The 17,944-nt window shown below is 40.3% G+C and overlaps 1 protein-coding gene across 2 annotated transcripts in view; it reads left to right on the top strand.

The window, feature by feature from the left end:
- The first annotated feature begins 200 nt into the window (after positions 1 to 200).
- Positions 201 to 17,944, top strand: part of trpm4.L (transient receptor potential cation channel, subfamily M, member 4 L homeolog) — a 76,927-nt gene continuing 59,183 nt past the window's right edge. The window contains exons 1-2 of one of the 2 annotated variants that reach the window (XM_041569655.1): positions 279 to 480; positions 7,662 to 7,781. Coding sequence is in view for 1 of the 2 variants with exons in the window: in XM_041569654.1 (XP_041425588.1) it covers positions 454 to 480 (27 nt within the window). In the remaining variant the exon portion in view is untranslated. Of the gene's footprint in view, positions 481 to 7,661; positions 7,782 to 17,944 lie in introns of both variants that reach the window. The other variant, XM_041569654.1, reaches the window with a different exon arrangement.

Raw genomic sequence — 17,944 nt, 5'->3', positions numbered from 1 at the left:
TGCACATTGCACTTGTGATGTCTCATTGTGCCGGCCCTTTTCCGCCCACGCAGTTACATAAGTCGTGCAGTCGTGCACACACAAGAGTTTGTGGTGTCATTTGGATCCACCCCCGTCTCTGTGCCCACAATTTTTCAAAAGTGTGCACCAATGCTGATTCTAAGGCTCATGGCTGAAAGTCAATTAGAGGGAAGGCTTGCTAGTGACCCACAACTACTTATGTTGTTGAACAGGTTTTGTGCAGGTGCACAACATAGAGAAGGTGAAAGGGTGGGACTGGGGAAGGTCCTTTCAGCTGCTAATGTGTAGGTGTGGCGTTCAGTTTTCCAGTGTAAGGGAAAAACCGGCCCCACGCTCTGTCATTTGAACTTCCTTAGCTTCCAGCACTCACAAGCAGGAAAACTCCAAGAGTCCAGCACTGGATCTCAGCAGGTCACAAGCAGCACTGGAATCATGGCCAGCAACATTCAGAAAGACCAGGTATGCTCTGACAGTAGGAATAGTCCTGACTTGCCAGTTATATTTGGGGACCCAGCATGATATATGGCTCTCTGGAGGTATGTGGCACTTCAGGTGCAGACATGCTACTGCTGATCTTTCTACCTCTCAGCTAAAATGTTTACAGGAAAAACTCAAGCCATGCCTTTAAATTCTTCATGCTTGTGACTAGCAGATATGACTGTCCTTATCATAAAGTCTGTTAGAACTATCCCATTCTGTTTTGCTTTGTAATGCATATGGTGTTTAATTGCTTGATGCAGTTATTCAGGCACAGAGTGTCTCTGTCCCATAGAGCTTACAATTTATTTTTGGTGCTACCTGAGGCATGGGAAAATACCTTTGTTAAAATAAATGTTGCTCCAACTTTAACTAGGGATGCACCAAATCCATCATTTTTGGATTTGGACGAAAACAGATGCTCGGCCCAAATGCCAAACTGAATCCAGATTTGCATATCCCAATGTGAGCACACTCTTTGCAATCGGTAAGCAGAATTGTGTTGCTTTCACTTTTTCCATGCTTTCAAGTCAAGTCACATTAAAGGGATTCTGTAATGATTTTTATGGTGTAGTTGTTGTTTCTAAACTACACTGTTCACACTGCAGATAATTCACTCGACCATGTAAAATTCAATTTCTAACCCAGCAAGTGTATTTTTTTTAGTTTGTAGTTATATTGGTGTGTAAGTGCATCTCAGGTCATTTTCTCTGGTCATGTGCTTTCAGAAAGAGCCAGCACTTTAGGATGGAACTGCTTTCTGACAGGCTGTTGTTTCTCCTACTCAATGTAAATGAAGGAGTCGCAGTGGGACCTGGATTTTTACTATCGAGTGCTGTTCTTATATCTACCAGGCAGCTGTTATCTGGTTACCTTCCCATTGTTCTACTGATGGGCTGCTGGGGGGGAAGGGAGGGGTGATTTCACTCCAACTTGCAGTACAGCAGTAAAGAGTGACTGAAGTTTATCAGAGCACAAGTCACATGACTGGGGCACCTGGGAAACTGACACTATGTATAGCCCAATGTCAGATTTCAAAATTAAAAATAAAGAAAAATGTTTGCTCTTTTGAAAAAGGGATTTCAGTGCAGAAGTCTGCTGGAGCAGCACTATTAACTGGAGCGTTTTAAAAAAACGTTTTCCCATGTTTTCCCTTTAAAGGTTACAGCAGGTGCGCTCCGCCAATGAGGCGAGCTGAGGCGCTCGCCTCAGGCGGCAGCGCCAGATAAGTTTCCAGGGGCGGCAAAAAGCCGCTCCTGTCACTTTAAAGAGCCGAATTTCCGGTTTTGAAACCGGAAATTCGGCTTTACTAGCGCGAGAGAGCGCAGTTGCGCTCTCCGCACTAGTGTTTCTGCCAGGGAAGGGGCGGCATTTAAGGAGCCGCCTCAGGCGGCGTCTTCATTAGAATCGGCGCTGGGTTACAGTACATTTGAGGGCCACTGTAATTGGGAGGGAAATGGGAAATCTTCGCACACATACTAGTGACAGACGGTTCAAGTGAACGATTTTGGGAGGTTGTCCACCTACATCCCAAAAGATGATAATTATGAAAAGGAATGACAGGTGAATAGAGGTAATTGCTGCTGTTTCCTCTAAGTATAGTGGCTGTCAAAAGCCGCTCATCTCTAATCGCTAACCTTATACCCCGGGCCAGCGTTCCAGTCTACTGAAGTGCTCCGACCCAGGGTACTGTCCCTGCCTTGCTGCCATCTTTCTTAAAGCTCCAGAGATCCTCTGTACAGTCCTGATAACACACATACGCAGTTGAGTCAAATGTGCGACATTAACGTTAGAGGGGTGGTTCACCTTTGAGTTAACTTTTGGTATGTTACAGAATGGTCGATTCTAAGCAATATGTCAATTGGTCTTCATTGTATATTTTTGTATAGCTTTTGAATCATTTTTCTGAATTCTGGCCCCTTCCAGTTTTCACACAGGGGTCACTGACCCCATATAAAAAATGAATGCTCTGTAAGCTACAAATGTATTGTTATTGCTACTTTTGATGACTCAACCTTTCCATTCAGTCCTCTCCTATTCATATTCCAGTTGCTTATTCAAATGAGTGCATGGTTGCTAGGGTAAGTTGTACCTTAGCAACCCAAAATTGCAAAGTGGAGAGCTGCTGAATAAAAATCTAAATAACTCAAAAACCACAAATAATAAAAAACAAAAACCAATTGCAAATTGTCTCAGACTATCACTCTCTGCAGAAAGATAACATTTAAATCAAAGGTGAACAACCCCTTTAAATATTTGATTTTTTACTCTACTGGACATGTGTGGTGTCCGAAATACTGAAAAGGACTGTGCAGCAGGAATAGTCCCCCGGGCCAGTCTACAGTTAGAGATTATACCCGGGGGGGCCTGGGCCTGTGTGTCACCACACCCCAATAAATTTCACTTTACTTATCATTTAAAGGAAAACTATACAATAAGAACAATGTAGGTCTCTAAAAATGTATTTCATAAAACAGCTCATATGTAAAACCCTGCTTTATGTAAATAAACCATTTTCATAATAATATACTTATTTAGTAGTATGTGCCATTGGGAAATCATAAATAGAAAATTGCCATTTTAAAAAATAAGGGCCACCCCCTGGGATCGTAGGATTCACTGTACTCACAAACATACCAAACAAACCATACATGTTAGGTCACATGAGCCAATTAACAGACAGAGTTCTGTCTTTTGCTTCAAAACTTCTTCCCGTTACAGTTAGAGCTGCAGTATTTCTGGTCAGGTGATCTCTGAGGCAACACACAGACCGTCATTTTTCCTTTAATATCATGGATTAAGCCAAAGCTGACGTATGCAAACAGTTCTGGTATTTGGCTAATTATCAGATTCAGTACTAAATCACACTTGGAACTTTTCTAAATCCACTTTTGAAGCTGGCCATTCATATACAGGTATGGAATCAGTTATCCGGAAACCTGTTATCCAGAACAGGCCCGTATTTGTGGCGAGGCTGAGGAGCACTAGGGGGGTTGCGCAACTCCCTTGTGCTCCAAATCTGGCCCTGATCCAAAAAGCTCTGAATTAAGAAAGGACCATCTCCCATAGACTATCAAAATAAAAATTATTTTCTTTTTCTCTGTAATAATAAATCAGTAGCTTGTACTTGATACCAACTAAGATATAATTAATCCTTATTAGAGGCAAAACCAGCCTATTGGGTTTATTTAATGTTTACATGATTTAGTAGATTTAAGGTAATGAAATATCCATTAACTCCAGGTCCGGAGCATTCAGAACAGGTCCCATACCAGTACCAATATAACCTGTTGGGCCAAATAAACAGAACAAAAGACAGGAGGCCATACCTTGCATGACCCCTTGTATAGTTTGACCCATGGTCTGATTGGCTGGATGGCATTCAGGATTAGCCAGTGTATGACCTCCCTTAATTGCTACATTATTACATCTATTATACAAACAAATAATTCATTTATAATCCACCTGTTTATAGAGACCGGTGTGTTTCCCTCTTAATTGTTCGTTGGGCTGACACACACACACAAGTATTAACAGTAGCCCACAAACTAAATTGTGAAGCCCACGCAAATATTTAGGTGTAGGTGAACTGAATGTCAAACGATTGTTTTTGCCATTCCCCTTGACTGGAAACGACTGGCGGTGGAGGAATTGTTGATACAACATAAAGACACCGACCAAACCCATTTGTGTAAATGTTTCAACTTTGTGTGTCTGACATGGCAGCACACAAACCACTGCATTATGAATTGATCTTGATTAATAATCAGCACTTTGGCATCAGCTTCTATGACAAATGTAACCTCACTCGGCGGCCCAGAACCCACTGAGCATGTGCAGTGTCACCGACACTTGAAAAAAATGCCCTTACAGGATCAGATGATGGGGAGTTGCTTTGGATGATTTTAATGCCATGGATTATTATGGCTATAGGGCTGCCGAAACTCTGGGCTGGGCAGTAAATTTAGTACAGGTATGGAATTAATTATATTTTAGTTTGGATTAAAGGAACAGTAACACTGAAAAATTGAAGTCTATTAAATTAATGGATATATAGGGGCAAATTCACTAACCTCCGAAAATTCACCAGCGACGGCTTAGCTCACATCACAACACTTCGCCAGAGGTAGATTCGCCAGGACAACGCTAATTCACTAAAATCCGAAGTTGCGTCCAGGGCACCGAACGCTGGCGAAGTAGCACTAGCGTTACTGCAGCAAGCGAAGCTGCGCTAGAGTTGCCTAATTTGCATAGGGCGGGAAGTTAAATTTCAATGGACGTATATGTTGCAGCCAATACATTACACTACACAAGCCAGAGAAACCTTAATAAAATAAAATAAAGTTATTACTGTATATTGCACTACACATGAGCCCAGTGTATAGTTTATGTGCCATATGTTAGGAAATGTAGGGGGAAAGCCGGGTACCCCAGAAAAAATTTACGATCTTTTTCAGCCTATCACCCTTAAAAAAGGAAAAAACTCCAGCGTTTTTTGGGTCTTAGAAAAAATTTAAACAATTTTTGAAGCAATCCCTATCTACTATATTGCACTTCGCCTGGTTTGAGGTGGCGAAGGCAAGTCTGGCGCAAGTGGTAACGTTCAGAAAAATCTGCATCTTAGTAAATTTGCGTAGTTACGTCCATCTGCCAGAGCGCAACTTTGGCAGGCGTAAGGGAGCGAATTACCGCTAGAGTCTATCTCGAAGTTACGCCAGCGACCTTTAGTAAATTGGCGAAGTAACAAAATGACGCCACGCTGGCGAATTTTCGCTAACGTTTGTCACTTCACCCTTTAGTAAATCTTCCCCAAAATGTACTGTTCTGCTGCACTGGTAAAACTGCTGTGTTTGCTTAAGAAAAACAACTATAGTTTATACAATCTGCTGTGTAGCCATGGGGGCAGCCATTCAAAGCTGAAAAATGAGAAAAGACACAGGATACACAGTAGATAACAGATCAGCTCTGTCGTATACAATAGGATTCTTCAGAACTTATCTGTTATCTATTGTGTATCCTGTGATTGAATGGCTGCCCCCATGGCAACACAGCAGCTTATAGTTGCTTTTCTGAAGCAAACACAACAGTTTTACCAGTACAGGGAAGCATTCAATTATATTGTAATTCCTTTTATATACTTTTAATTTTTGATGTTACTATTCCTTTAAGTACTAGGCACTGTTTTATTGTTTCAGAGAAAAAGGAAATTATTTTTAAAATTTGGATAAAATATGAGATATATAAAATATTCTAGCCATATTCTATTTTATGATTTCAATTACAATTTACAATGGAAGTCAGGCAGCCTCCAGTAGATCTCTGGGCACATATCTGGGAAAAGCGGGAGTGCACCATAAACAAATTGTCCTTATTATAAATAAATGACGCATCATTTTTCTTTCAAGTATATTGGGCAACGTCTGTTTTTAACTGGTGAAACTGTATTTAAATTTTCCTTTTAGCCTGGCCTGGCCATGTTTTAGTACAAAGTGCCTCTACTGGGGCTTAAGGGAGTGTAGAAAAAACGCATTTAAAACTGTTTTGTTGTATGATGTTCTAAGTATTCCTCCAGGGTGCCATGTGTGTGCTTGGATTGCTTTGGGCAGTAAAGGTGTGCAGTGTGTGCAACAAGGAACATACTAATCAAGGTCTAGAAAGATTCTCATTTATCCTGGTCATGATTATACAGTATCTAGTAGAATTAAGTCAAAGGCAACTGGACTTTTAGAAAGAATCATTGTCACTGGACTCTAAAGGGCAAATTTATTAAATGGGTTGTTCATTAACTTTTAGTATGATGTAGAGAGTGATATTCTGACACAATTTGCAATTGGTTTTTATTTTTTATTATTTGTGTTTTTTGAGTTATTTAGCTTTTTATTCAGCAGCTCACCAGTTTAGACTTTCTAAAATGTGGTTGCTATGGTCCAAGTTATGCTAGCAACTATGCATTGATCTGAATATGAGACTGTGGTATGAATAGGAGAGGCCTGAATATTTATTCAAATGAATGCATGGTTGCTAGGGTAATTTGGAGCCTAGCAACCAGATTGCTGAAACTGCAAACTGGAGAGCTGCTGAATAAAAAGCTAAATAACTCAAAAACCACAAATAATAAAAAATGAAAACCAATTGAAAATTGACTTAGAATATCACTCTCTACGTCATACGTTGGTGAAGAACCCCTTTAAGGATCGTGGTTTTTTTTCACGAAGATTCAAGTTTTCAAGGTTATTTTTTAGTCAAAAATAATTTTTTTTGGGTTAAACCTGATCCGTCAAGGACATGTAGGAGGCGCCTTGAACCATTGGAAGATGTTAATAGCCTTCATGACTTTTTTTCTGAGGGTTTTGCCCGAAAACTCGATCAATTTGACTTTTGAATCGGGCTGCTAACCCCCGAACTTGCTGATTTCAGTTTATTCCATTCACGTTTTTTCTTAAATAAGAAACCATTCGAGTTGTGAGTTCATTCGAGGTATAAAAACTTTGATCTTTGATAAATAACCCCTAAAAGCCTAGTTTAGTGATGGGCGAATAAATTTGACAGGCGTGAATTCCCTTCAAATTTTAGGTGTCGCAAATTTTTGGACTTGCTTCAGAAAAGTCAATCGCATCAAAACCGTTAACATTATTCAGATGCCCATTAACTTGAACGCCGGCGTCAAAATTCACGTTTTGCTAATTTTTTACACATTCGCCCATCAATAGTCCAGTTGCCTTTGACTTCCAGTTCCCTTTGACTTAATTCTATTAGATATTACTGATCAAGGTACTGCATCCAGGACCCCCTAGAGGTGGGACACAGGTTACAGAGCTGCCATTTTTCCACTACTACTCAAATTAAAAATGAGTACATTTTGTTTAGACTTTACCATTGCTAAAATCTAGAAACTGACAGATATGCAAATGATTCAACAAAAATCAAAACCACAAGATCTACAAATGATTCAGCAGAATAAATGATTAGTTACTCACTTGACTTCAAATAGGTTCAACGTTTAACAACAGAATAATTCTGTATGAAATATTTGCCTCATTGTCAAGAGAAGTGTCAGCTCTCTGGCTAAAAGACTGTGCCTGGCAGGCTGTTATATTTAGTTATGTCTTTGGAACAGGATGTAAAGCTAAACGTGTTAAAGACTGATTGTTTATATTGCCCAGGTCAGAGATAAGACACAACTTCGGATTCAGTAGAAAGGAAACAAACATCAATTAAAAGACAGGGCAAAGATTGGTGAAGCCCACTGGCCACAGGATGAACTTTGTACCAGTACAAAATAGGTAATATTGTACTGTGTAATTACTGATACAAATTCCTTTGATTTCTGCCCCCAGCCGCGCTTACTACCAGCATCCACGGATAGCTTGGGGCCGCAATGCCTTTTAAATGACAGCCCTACGCCTTATGAAAAAAACATCAATTGCTACAATGACAATGATTCCCATGCATTCACATTTGATTTTGATATGGGACCGTGTTATCCAGAATGTTCGCGACCCGGGGTTTTCCCTATGATGGATCTTTCTGTAATTTGGATTTCATACTTTGTCTACTAGAAAATCATGTAAACATTAAATAAACCCTTATTGCTTCCAATAAGGATTAATTATATCTTAGTTGGGATCAAGTACAAGCTACTGTTTAATTATTACAGAGAAAAAGGAAATCATTTTTAAAAATGAAATGTATCTATTAATCTATGGGAGATGGCCTTTCCGTAATTTGGAACTTTCTGGATATTGGGTTTCCGGATAACGGATCCCATACCTGTACTGATGTTCCTACCGATGTTTAGGCAATTCCGAAAGAATTTAAAGGAGAAGGAAAGACGTTTAGTACTTGGGGGTGGCATATGTTAGGCACCCCCAAGTGAATGTATTTACTTACCTGAAACCCCGGGCCTGTGCTCCTATCAACAGAAAACTGCAGCCGCTTCTTCCAGTGAGCACCACGCATCGCTAATCTTCCGGCTTCTTTTTTATTTGCGCGGCTGTGCATGTGCATTAGTAAGAAGTAAGAAGCCGAACTTTAAATGCGTCTTTCTAGTGCGCATGCGCCTGGCCCGTGAAATTTGAAGAAAGAAGAAGCCGGAAGAGAAGCTCTCCATGGTGCTCGCTGGAATAACCCATTTGCAGTTTTCTGCAGATAGGAGCACGAGCCCGGGTTACAGGTAAGTAAATACATTCACTTGGGGGTGCCTAACATCTGCCACCCCCAAGTACTAGATGTCTTTCCTTCTCCTTTAAGAAGCAGCCATGATTTATAATGAGAAGTTCCGTGACATAATTAGGGATGCACCAAAACCTTAATTTCTGAATTCAGCTGTATCCTCAATCCTTCACAAAAGAGTTGGCCAACTGAATCAGAATCCTAATTTACATATTCAAATTAGAGAAGAAAAAACATGGCACATGATGGGGGAACGTCCACTGCTTTAGCATCGCTATAAACTGCTGGTGGGTAACCGGGCACAAACTGGCCCCACAGAAAGAGAATTTCATATGTATTTTCCCACAATGCCCTGTCCATGACAGCAACATTGCACCTTGTCTGCAGGCTTGTGTATTTAGTGTCCATGACACAAATCATTGTATGTTCTGCTAAGCCTTGTGTACATGAAGTCAGTTGAAACTACGTATGCATAGCCATATAGTCCAGTTTAAGCTGCTTATGGTTCAAATGCAGAAGGCTAATTCTGTTGACTGTGGATAGACGCTGTGTACAGTTCCTGCCATGCTGTACTTAAATGTCAAAAAAAGACGTTATGGTATACGCTTTTCTCAGTGAGAGCAGCAGGCGCAAATACTACTTGAATATCTTACTGTGTTTCTAAAAGGGATATGGGACAAAGTATACAGCAGACCCCAAGTAACCAGTGATCTAGCCCAGGGGTCCCCAACATTTTTTGGCCTGGCGACCAAAGAAAAGCCAAATATTTTTGCAAGGACCAGGGGGGTCGGGGGAGTGTGAGGGGGTTGGGAGGGGGTCAGCGTTCAAATTGTGAGCACTGGCGTCCAATTCGGCGTGCGTCGTCCATCTCGTCCCTCCAGCATCCAATATGACGTGCCGTGTTAATTGTTCATCGGCCCAGTTCAGGACTGTCCATTGCCCCGTGGTTGGGGACCCCTGATTTAGCCTAAGACCCCTAACACCTAATTACTTGTGGGGTGGGGAGAATTTAGTCAACTATTGCAGTGGATAGAGTTCAGAATCAAAGTAAAGGACAATGTTTCCATCAGCTGGTGTCCTCTTTGTGGAGGGTCCTTTGTTAAAGTACAGATAGATGTATGGCCATTCACACAAAAAGCAAGTTTAATAAGGGGAGGGCAAGCATTGTAAGGGCTCGGAAATAAGCCCCCGTAAGACTAATGTCTTGGTAGGCACAATACATTTGGCTTCTGGGAACTGCAGCCAGTAGTGACTTTCTTGAAGTTGTGTAGACCATTATCATCTCTGGGTTAGTGTCAGATGGACAATGTTACCATGTACTATAATTATGTTGGGGAAGTCACCAAATTGTCATCACTTGATTCCAATAGTACCGGTCAAGAGTGAGTTGAAGCTAACAATCCGTATACACAAGCAAGAAAGGTTTAGGGCACTCTGGGAAGCTACGTATAAATCAGACCCAAAGTCAAATATTCAAAAAGTAGAAGAAATCTTCTTTAACTATTTGACTATGGGTCTGATCTATATGTGGCTTCCCAGAGTGCCCTAAACCCTTCTTGCTTGTGTATACGGATTATCCGTTCCCCTGATCTGAGGGCCTGGGGCAGGAGCACGTGGGCCACTGTTCAACTCTGGTGAGTTATCATACTATGATTGGATGTTTTTTATGCTTAAATATATTTGTTTGTGTTGAAGCTAAACCAGTGGCTTCTGAACTTGGGTGCCTGCTCTTCCTCTAAAGCTGCACTGGACCATCCGCTACGCTTTGCTGCTCATTTCTATTGAACAAGCCCTATAGTTATCTTACTAGCTAATAATCATAAGGTTTTCATCTGTGTCCCAATAACGAATATAAATGTTTGCTTTACAACAGGTATAGTTTACTGCAGAAACCTCTCTCATAGGACAATGTTATTCTGCAAAGCAGGGAAGACAATTTTACAGCCCTTGGCTAATATACATTAGCGTAAATGTATATAATACACAAAAGCCATGAATATCTTGTAAATTATATCCTTATAAACGGTGAGTAGTGATGTCATCAGTTATAAACGGTGAGTAGTGATGTAATTTCTGTCACATGACTCACTAAAATTTGTGTATTATAATTAATAAAGTACCCCCAGTTGTAAAATATGAGGATATTAGAAGTTACCTAGGAGTTCCATGACCTGTATAAAAACACTCGGCCTTCGGCCTCGTGTTTTTATATGGTCATGAAACTCCTCGGTAACTTATAATATCCTTATATTTTACAAGAGGGGGTACTTTATTCACTATATAATACACAAAAGCCATGAATATCCTGTAAATTATATCCTTATAAACGGTGAGTTCTGATGTCATCAGTTATAAAAGGTGAGTTCTGATGTCATTTCTGTCACATGACTCACTGAAACTTGTGTATTATAATAAATAAAGTACCCCCAGTTGTAAAATATGAGGATATTAGAAGTTACCTCGGAGTTCCATGACCTGTATAAAAACACTCGGCCTTCAGCCTCGTGTTTTTATATGGTCATGAAACTCCTCGGTGACTTATAATATCCTTATATTTTACCAGAGGGGGTACTTTATTCACTATATAATTACACTGCTCTGAAATAGTAGTTTGAGTGACATTATATTTGGTATAGTGGAGGAGATAAGAATAGTGAACAAGAGCAGGTTAAACTGGAAAATAAGCAGCACAGTATGTATCTTATATCCAACAGTAAGCAGGAAACTACATCTATTATCAAGGCAATAATGCAACTATTCAGAAGACAAAGTGTTGGTCCATATCAGAAATCAATGATGTGTAATCTTGATAAAAACAAATTTGCTCTGGATAAATATAATAAAAGAGGCCGCTGCTTTAATAATGTTGCATTGTTACGCCCATGAGGTTGGCAAAACCAAACAAAGTCTGGTGCCAGTTATATTAGTTGTTGGTTATGTGCTGCCAGGGTAATAACAACAAAGGAAGTGTATTTTATTCTGTAGCTGGAATATAAACTGAACATAGTAGCTGGGATCACTGCTGCTCTTATTATCACTGTTTTGTTATTTGTAGGGAAAAGTGGCAAGACTCTATGGGAGAAATAATTTTAAATATGCTGCATATACTGTATATAACACACTGAGAACCTCTTGCCTATGCAGCACTCTTTTGTTATTATTATTTACTGTTAAAATGCCTTTTTATTTAATGCAAAGCTTGTTGGTTATGTTGTTTGGCAGTACTGAAACATTTGGGGATTCTGTTTGCGTAAGACTGATTTAATGACAGGGTTTACAACAAATAACATTGTCGGTATTACAAATAACAAGGAGTGCTAATGACTCATATTTTTAGAAGTAGGTTTGAGTTTGAAGTGGCTGATTCAGGTAGCGGCGTTGCTATGCACCAGAGCCAATGCTACGTCGCCCAGGAGAAAGGCTTTCTAGGGATAAAGCTAATTACATCACAATCGCTTGTTCCTCTCAGAGGAATAGTGGAGCAGCAGAGAGAATAGTGACTGAGCTGACATAATGTGACTAAGCAAGGATATCCCACTTATGAGAATGCAAAGATCAAAGAATGAGAGCTGGTAGTCTGTGACCAACCAAGAAAGTTCTCTTAGCCCATAGTCACCATCTTTTTTCGAATTTCCCTTTTCGTAATGACCTATTTCACGGAATTTCAGTAATACAGGTATGGGACCTGTTATCCAGAATGCTTGGGACCTGGGGCTCTCCAGATAACAGATCTTTCCATAATATACAGTAGATCTTCACACCGTAGGTCTAATAGAAAATCATGTAAACATTAAATAAACCCACTAGGCTGGTTTTGCTTCCAATAAGGATTAATGATATCTTAGTTTGGGTCAAGTACAAGCTACTGTTTTATTATAACAGAGAAAAAGGAAATCGTTTTTATAAATTTGGATTGTTTGGATAAAATGGACTCTATGGGAGACGACCTTTCCGTAATTTGGAGCTTTCTGGATAATGGGTTTCCTGATAACGGATCCCATACCCATAGATTTCAGTGTTTGCCGAGAGCCCACAACTAGGTCTTCAACAGAGCAGTCTACTAATAATTTGGCTTACTTGCCTAACCTAACTGTAACTTGGCTGACTAGTTTGGACCCCTGGCAGGGTCTAAAGGTGGCCATACACAGGGAGATCCGCTGAGGTGGGCGGTATCAGGCTGATCCCATCATGGGCAGGGGCGATCCTCCCCCTCCCCCGGAAATTCGCTCTTAAAGTACCAGGAGCAGCATTTTTGATGCCCCTGGTACCTAGTGGGGCGCTGCCGCCTGAGGCGACAGCCTCAACTCGCCTCATTGGCGAAGCGCCCCTGATCATGGGCCCTAGGGCTCAGCGATCAGAATGGAGGCTCGCGGGACCGCATCAATGAACAGGTGCGGCCATGATCAGATGGGATTTATTACCCTGCCCGATCGGCATCTGCCCGACTTCTGGGCAGTTATCGATTGGGGAAGCCCCTCAGATGGCCCCACACGGACCAATAAGCTGCCGACTCGGTCTGTCGGCATCTTTTATCCGTGTATGGAGGCTTTAAGACTGTGCCCATTCTCTTGAAAGGTTGTTCTCTGTAACAGGATACTGGATAAAACAATACAATTGCTTTAGTCATTCCAGTTCTGTTGTTCTAAGATCCCTATTTCATTGTACCTCCTTAGAAACCTTGAATTCATGCCCATCTACAGATTAGGAACCAAGTCAAAATGATATCCACAGCTCTCTAGCCTGTCTCTGGTTATGTACTTGTCACTTCCAATTGTTATTCACTGATGAGACGGGTAATAGTCGTCAAAAGTGGCAGAAAGCACCAGTGCAACACCACCCACTGCTCACCACAAACCATTCATTTCACCACTGCTGCACATTGCCCTTTGGAACTGATTTCTAATCTGTGAAAGGCTAAACCCTGCTTGTTAGAGAGATATATCATTACTTCAACTCCTAAAGGTTTTCAAATGACAAGACTCCTTACCTGTAATGCATCTTTTTATTTAGTGCTTATAGAATTCTTGTAGAGTCATATAAGTCTCTCAATGCAATATGGGAGAAAATAGACTGGGCAAAATTAATGTTAGGGGTTTTCCTGACTCTACAATTAAAAGGGACTCGTCAACCCAAAAAAATATTCAAAATATTATTTCATCACATTAGTCAAGCAAAATTAACTTTAATTACACTATATAAAATATTGGAATCTTGTTTCCTTCAGTCTGGGAATTCATAATGATAGCAAGCAGGCAGGAGCCATTTTGTGGACACTGTTATTAAAGGGATACTGTCATGGGAAAAAACTTTTTTTTCAAAATGAATCAGTTAATAGTGCTGCTCCAGCAGAATTCTGCGCTGAAATCCATTTCTCAAAAGAACAAACAGATTTTTTTATATTCAATTTTGAAATCTGACATGGGGCTAGACATATTGTCAATTTCCCAGCTGCCCCAAGTCATGTGACTTGTGCTCTGATAAACTTCAATCACTCTTTACTGCTGTACTGCAAGTCGGAGTGATATCACCCCCTCCCCTTTCCCCCCCCAGCAGCCAAACAAAAGAACAATGGGAAGGTAACCAATTAACAGCTCCCTAACACAAGATAACCACCGCCTGGTAGATCTAAGAACAGCACTCAATAGTAAAAAACCATGTCCCACTGAGACACATTCAGTTACATTGAGAAGGGAAAACAGCAGCCTGCCAGAAAGCATTTCTCTCCTAAAGTGCAGGCACAAGTCACATGACCAGGGGCAGCTGGGAAATTGACAAAATGTCTAGCCCCATGTCAGATTTCAAAATTGAATATAAAAAAATCTGTTTGCTCTTTTGAGAAATGGATTTCAGTGCAGAATTCTGCTGGAGTAGCACTATTAACTGATGTGTTTTGAAAAAAAACATGTTTTCTGATGACAGGATCCCTTTAAGACAAACCTTGCATCATCTCAGAATCTTGTTTGTGCACCAGAATGGGGAACCCAATGTCCATCCCCATGCACTGGCTACACAATAAAACTGTGAAGAGAACAGGGGATTGTGCAGAGAGCAGTGACATCTAGGAAGTGCTGAATGGAAAGTGAAAGTAATTGTCTGACCCGCCTCTAATATGTAGTCACATGACCTTAAATTTTCCATTTGAGTTATTCATCCCTAACCCTCCTAAAGGCATTCAGAAAACATGTGATTTAAGTCTTCAAATCATAGCAGATCTCCTAAGGTACGACAGACTTCTCTACCTCCAAACCTGTCCCATAGGAATACTGAAATTCTGAACATGAAATATCATCAATAAACCATTCAGTGGCAACGTTTGTTGGTGTTATCTATTCATAAACAAAACCTCTCAGACATGGGAAATGTACTTGTTCAACAAGAGAAGTTATTTACTAAACATTTCCTTTTTGTTTTACATTTCTCTAGCCAACATGGAAGACAACAAACTTCAACCTTATGTACTTGCTCTAGAGATAAAGTCCATCCACTTTTCCTTTGGATTCTTTCTATAGAAAAGAGGAAAAATACAATATCAGTGATTTTTTTTAAAGGTCAAGTGTGAAGATTGCAATATTCATAGCCATTTGGGTGCATTTGACTATCACTAAGGGGCAGATTTATCAAGGGTCGAAGTGAATTCGAGGGAATTTTTGAAGTAAAAAAATTTGAAAATTCGAAGTAATTGTTTGGATACTTCGACCATTGAATAGGATACTACAAATTCGATTCGAAGTAAAATCGTTCGAAAATTCGACCATTCGATAATGGAAATACTGTCTCTTTAAAAAAACATTGACTTCAATACTTCGACAAATTAATCTTGCCGAAGTGCTAAGTTAGCCTATGGGGACCTTCTAGACCATTTTTCTAAGTCTTTACACATCGAAGTAAAATCGATCGTACGCTAAAATCGTTCAAATCGTTCGACTCAAATGATTTAGTCGTTCAATCGAACGTTTTTAGTTTGATCGTTCGATGGCCAAATTCGGTGAAAAATACTTTGAAGTATTTCAATTCGAGGGTCGAATTTCGAAGTATTTATCACTTCGAAATTCGACCTTTGAAAAATCTGCTCCTTAGTGTATTTCAGCTATGATTCTGATAGGAAATGCAGACCTAGTTCTGTCTTTGGGATAGTACTGAGACTGGACTGAAAACAATTATCCATGGATTCCCCTATTAACTACCACATAACACACCCCACATGTTAAGAACCAGTACAGAAACAAGATAGAGCAGGCGCACACCCACGGCAATCTCCTGAAGATAACGCCTGGTGCTCAGTAATAGAGGGTACGGCAACCTCCAAATTGAGTCAAGAAACAAAGATACCGGCACACAAGGCTTGCTTGCAGGGAAACCCTTGCTTTAATTCAAAAATGCGTAAGTGCAACGTTTCGGGGACACGCCCCTTTCTCAAGCTTGAGAAAGGGTGGCGTATCCCCGAAACGTTGCACTTCCGCACTTTTGAATTAAAGCAAGGGTTTCCCTGCAAGCAAGCCTTGTGTGCCGGTATCTTTGTTTCAAGAACCAGTACAGACCATATAGAATAGTCAGTGTTAAATCTAGGCCCGTTATAACTACCATGGAGATCCAGGAGAGAATGTTATACCCTAAGGTTGGTTATACAGAGAGAATTTCCATTTATTCATCCACATAACATAATGTGTGCTTTTTATATAAAAGAGAGGCATGGCATTCAGCAGGACTTATTTAAATCCATTACACTTGGAAACTTTTGTCACGGTGATAATTTTTGAAAAAGGAACAAATAAATTTATAAATAAATTTAGTCAGTATTTTGGTCCTTCGAGGGAACTTTTCTCAAGCCATTTTTTTCTCAGCATTTATAAAGTCACATTAGTACTCCATTTAAACTCTTGTATAAATATGTATTCTCATCTAGGTAAACACATCCAACTCTTTGTATGGTTTTCAGTATTTGTGCTCTGCCATGGGAACTAACTTAATGATGCGTAAATTAGGTGACGTGGCTGGTAGGAGGGGAGACGCCTATGTTCTTTCACTCACCCCTCATGAATACAGGGCTGCTTCAACACAGGCACCGCTGTATTCATGGAGCATATGCAGGTAGCACAGAGACCTTCAAGGGGTAGTAAACCCAACCATAATACTATCTCACATCGCTTCCTAGTTTTCTATAGAAGTTGACGAAAAACATAATTCTAGATGCATGAAATATCACCAATCAGTATTGTACTGATTTATTTTTTATTGAAAGCCTGAGGTCTGTGCTTTCAGTCCCAAAAAAATACAAATCAAACCTGCAAAAAAGGGTGGAGCCTATCCTTAACAGAAAAGGCCCAATATTCAAATGGCGCAGGTCAAAAGACACTTGCAAATAAACAAGTCTTCAAGGTTATGGAAGGCCCCGTTATCCCTGAACCATAGGCCAAAAGGCACAAAGGGGCAAGGGCCAACAGACTCCCCTTCACCTGACGGCTAGGGAGAGTCTTTTTCCCCCAGGTTTGGCCAAAGCTTCCCCCAGGGTTTCCTCCATGCCAAAGTCTTGTTTTTTAAGTTCAGGGAAGACTAGCACCTAATAGCCACACAGTCCTCCCCTTAAGCTGGCCATAAACATGTAGATTTCGCTGCCATCACCCAAACTGCCATTAACCATTCAGATCAAAGAACAGATCAGCCAATGTTCTGTCCCTGACAGCAATCGTACGATAGTTATGTCCGACAAAGCTGGTGACAGTCTCCCACTGAAAACCGTCAGATCGGCAATACATGCAGAGATATTATCGGTAGGCGACAGAATTTTTCCAGCCTGTCCAACTGAACAACCGATGGCCATCTCATGAAAAATGTTGGGACAAATCTTTATGACTATGGCCAGCTTTAGTCTGTGCGGCAATGCCCTAATGGGTAAATTTCACCCTGAAAACCCAAAGTGAAAAAGACATAAATAGAGTAAAAAGTGACACACGGGAGTGCATAAATAATAAAGAAAAAAGAAAAAGAAAAATTATAAAAAAAAGAAAAAATAAAGAAAAAAATTATAAAAATGTGCCATCCAAGGACTCGAATTATAAAAACTTTCTCTGCAGCAGCCAAAAGGCTGGGCAAGATAAGTGAGTGCAACATTAAAATATAAAGTGCTAAAGTCTTGTGCTAAAGTGCTGTACTAGTGCAGTGTGAGCCACCACCTCTCAGGGAGTATTTTAGATTTTGAAATGTTTTATTGTGCAATATTGCATTAAGAATTGTTGCTGACATTTTTAGACTACAGCTTCCAGTATACCTCAGTCTT

Source organism: Xenopus laevis, chromosome 7L, assembly GCF_017654675.1.
Source record: "Xenopus laevis strain J_2021 chromosome 7L, Xenopus_laevis_v10.1, whole genome shotgun sequence".
Classification (NCBI taxonomy): Eukaryota; Metazoa; Chordata; class Amphibia; order Anura; family Pipidae; genus Xenopus; species Xenopus laevis.
This window is presented reverse-complemented; position numbering and strand designations above follow the sequence as displayed.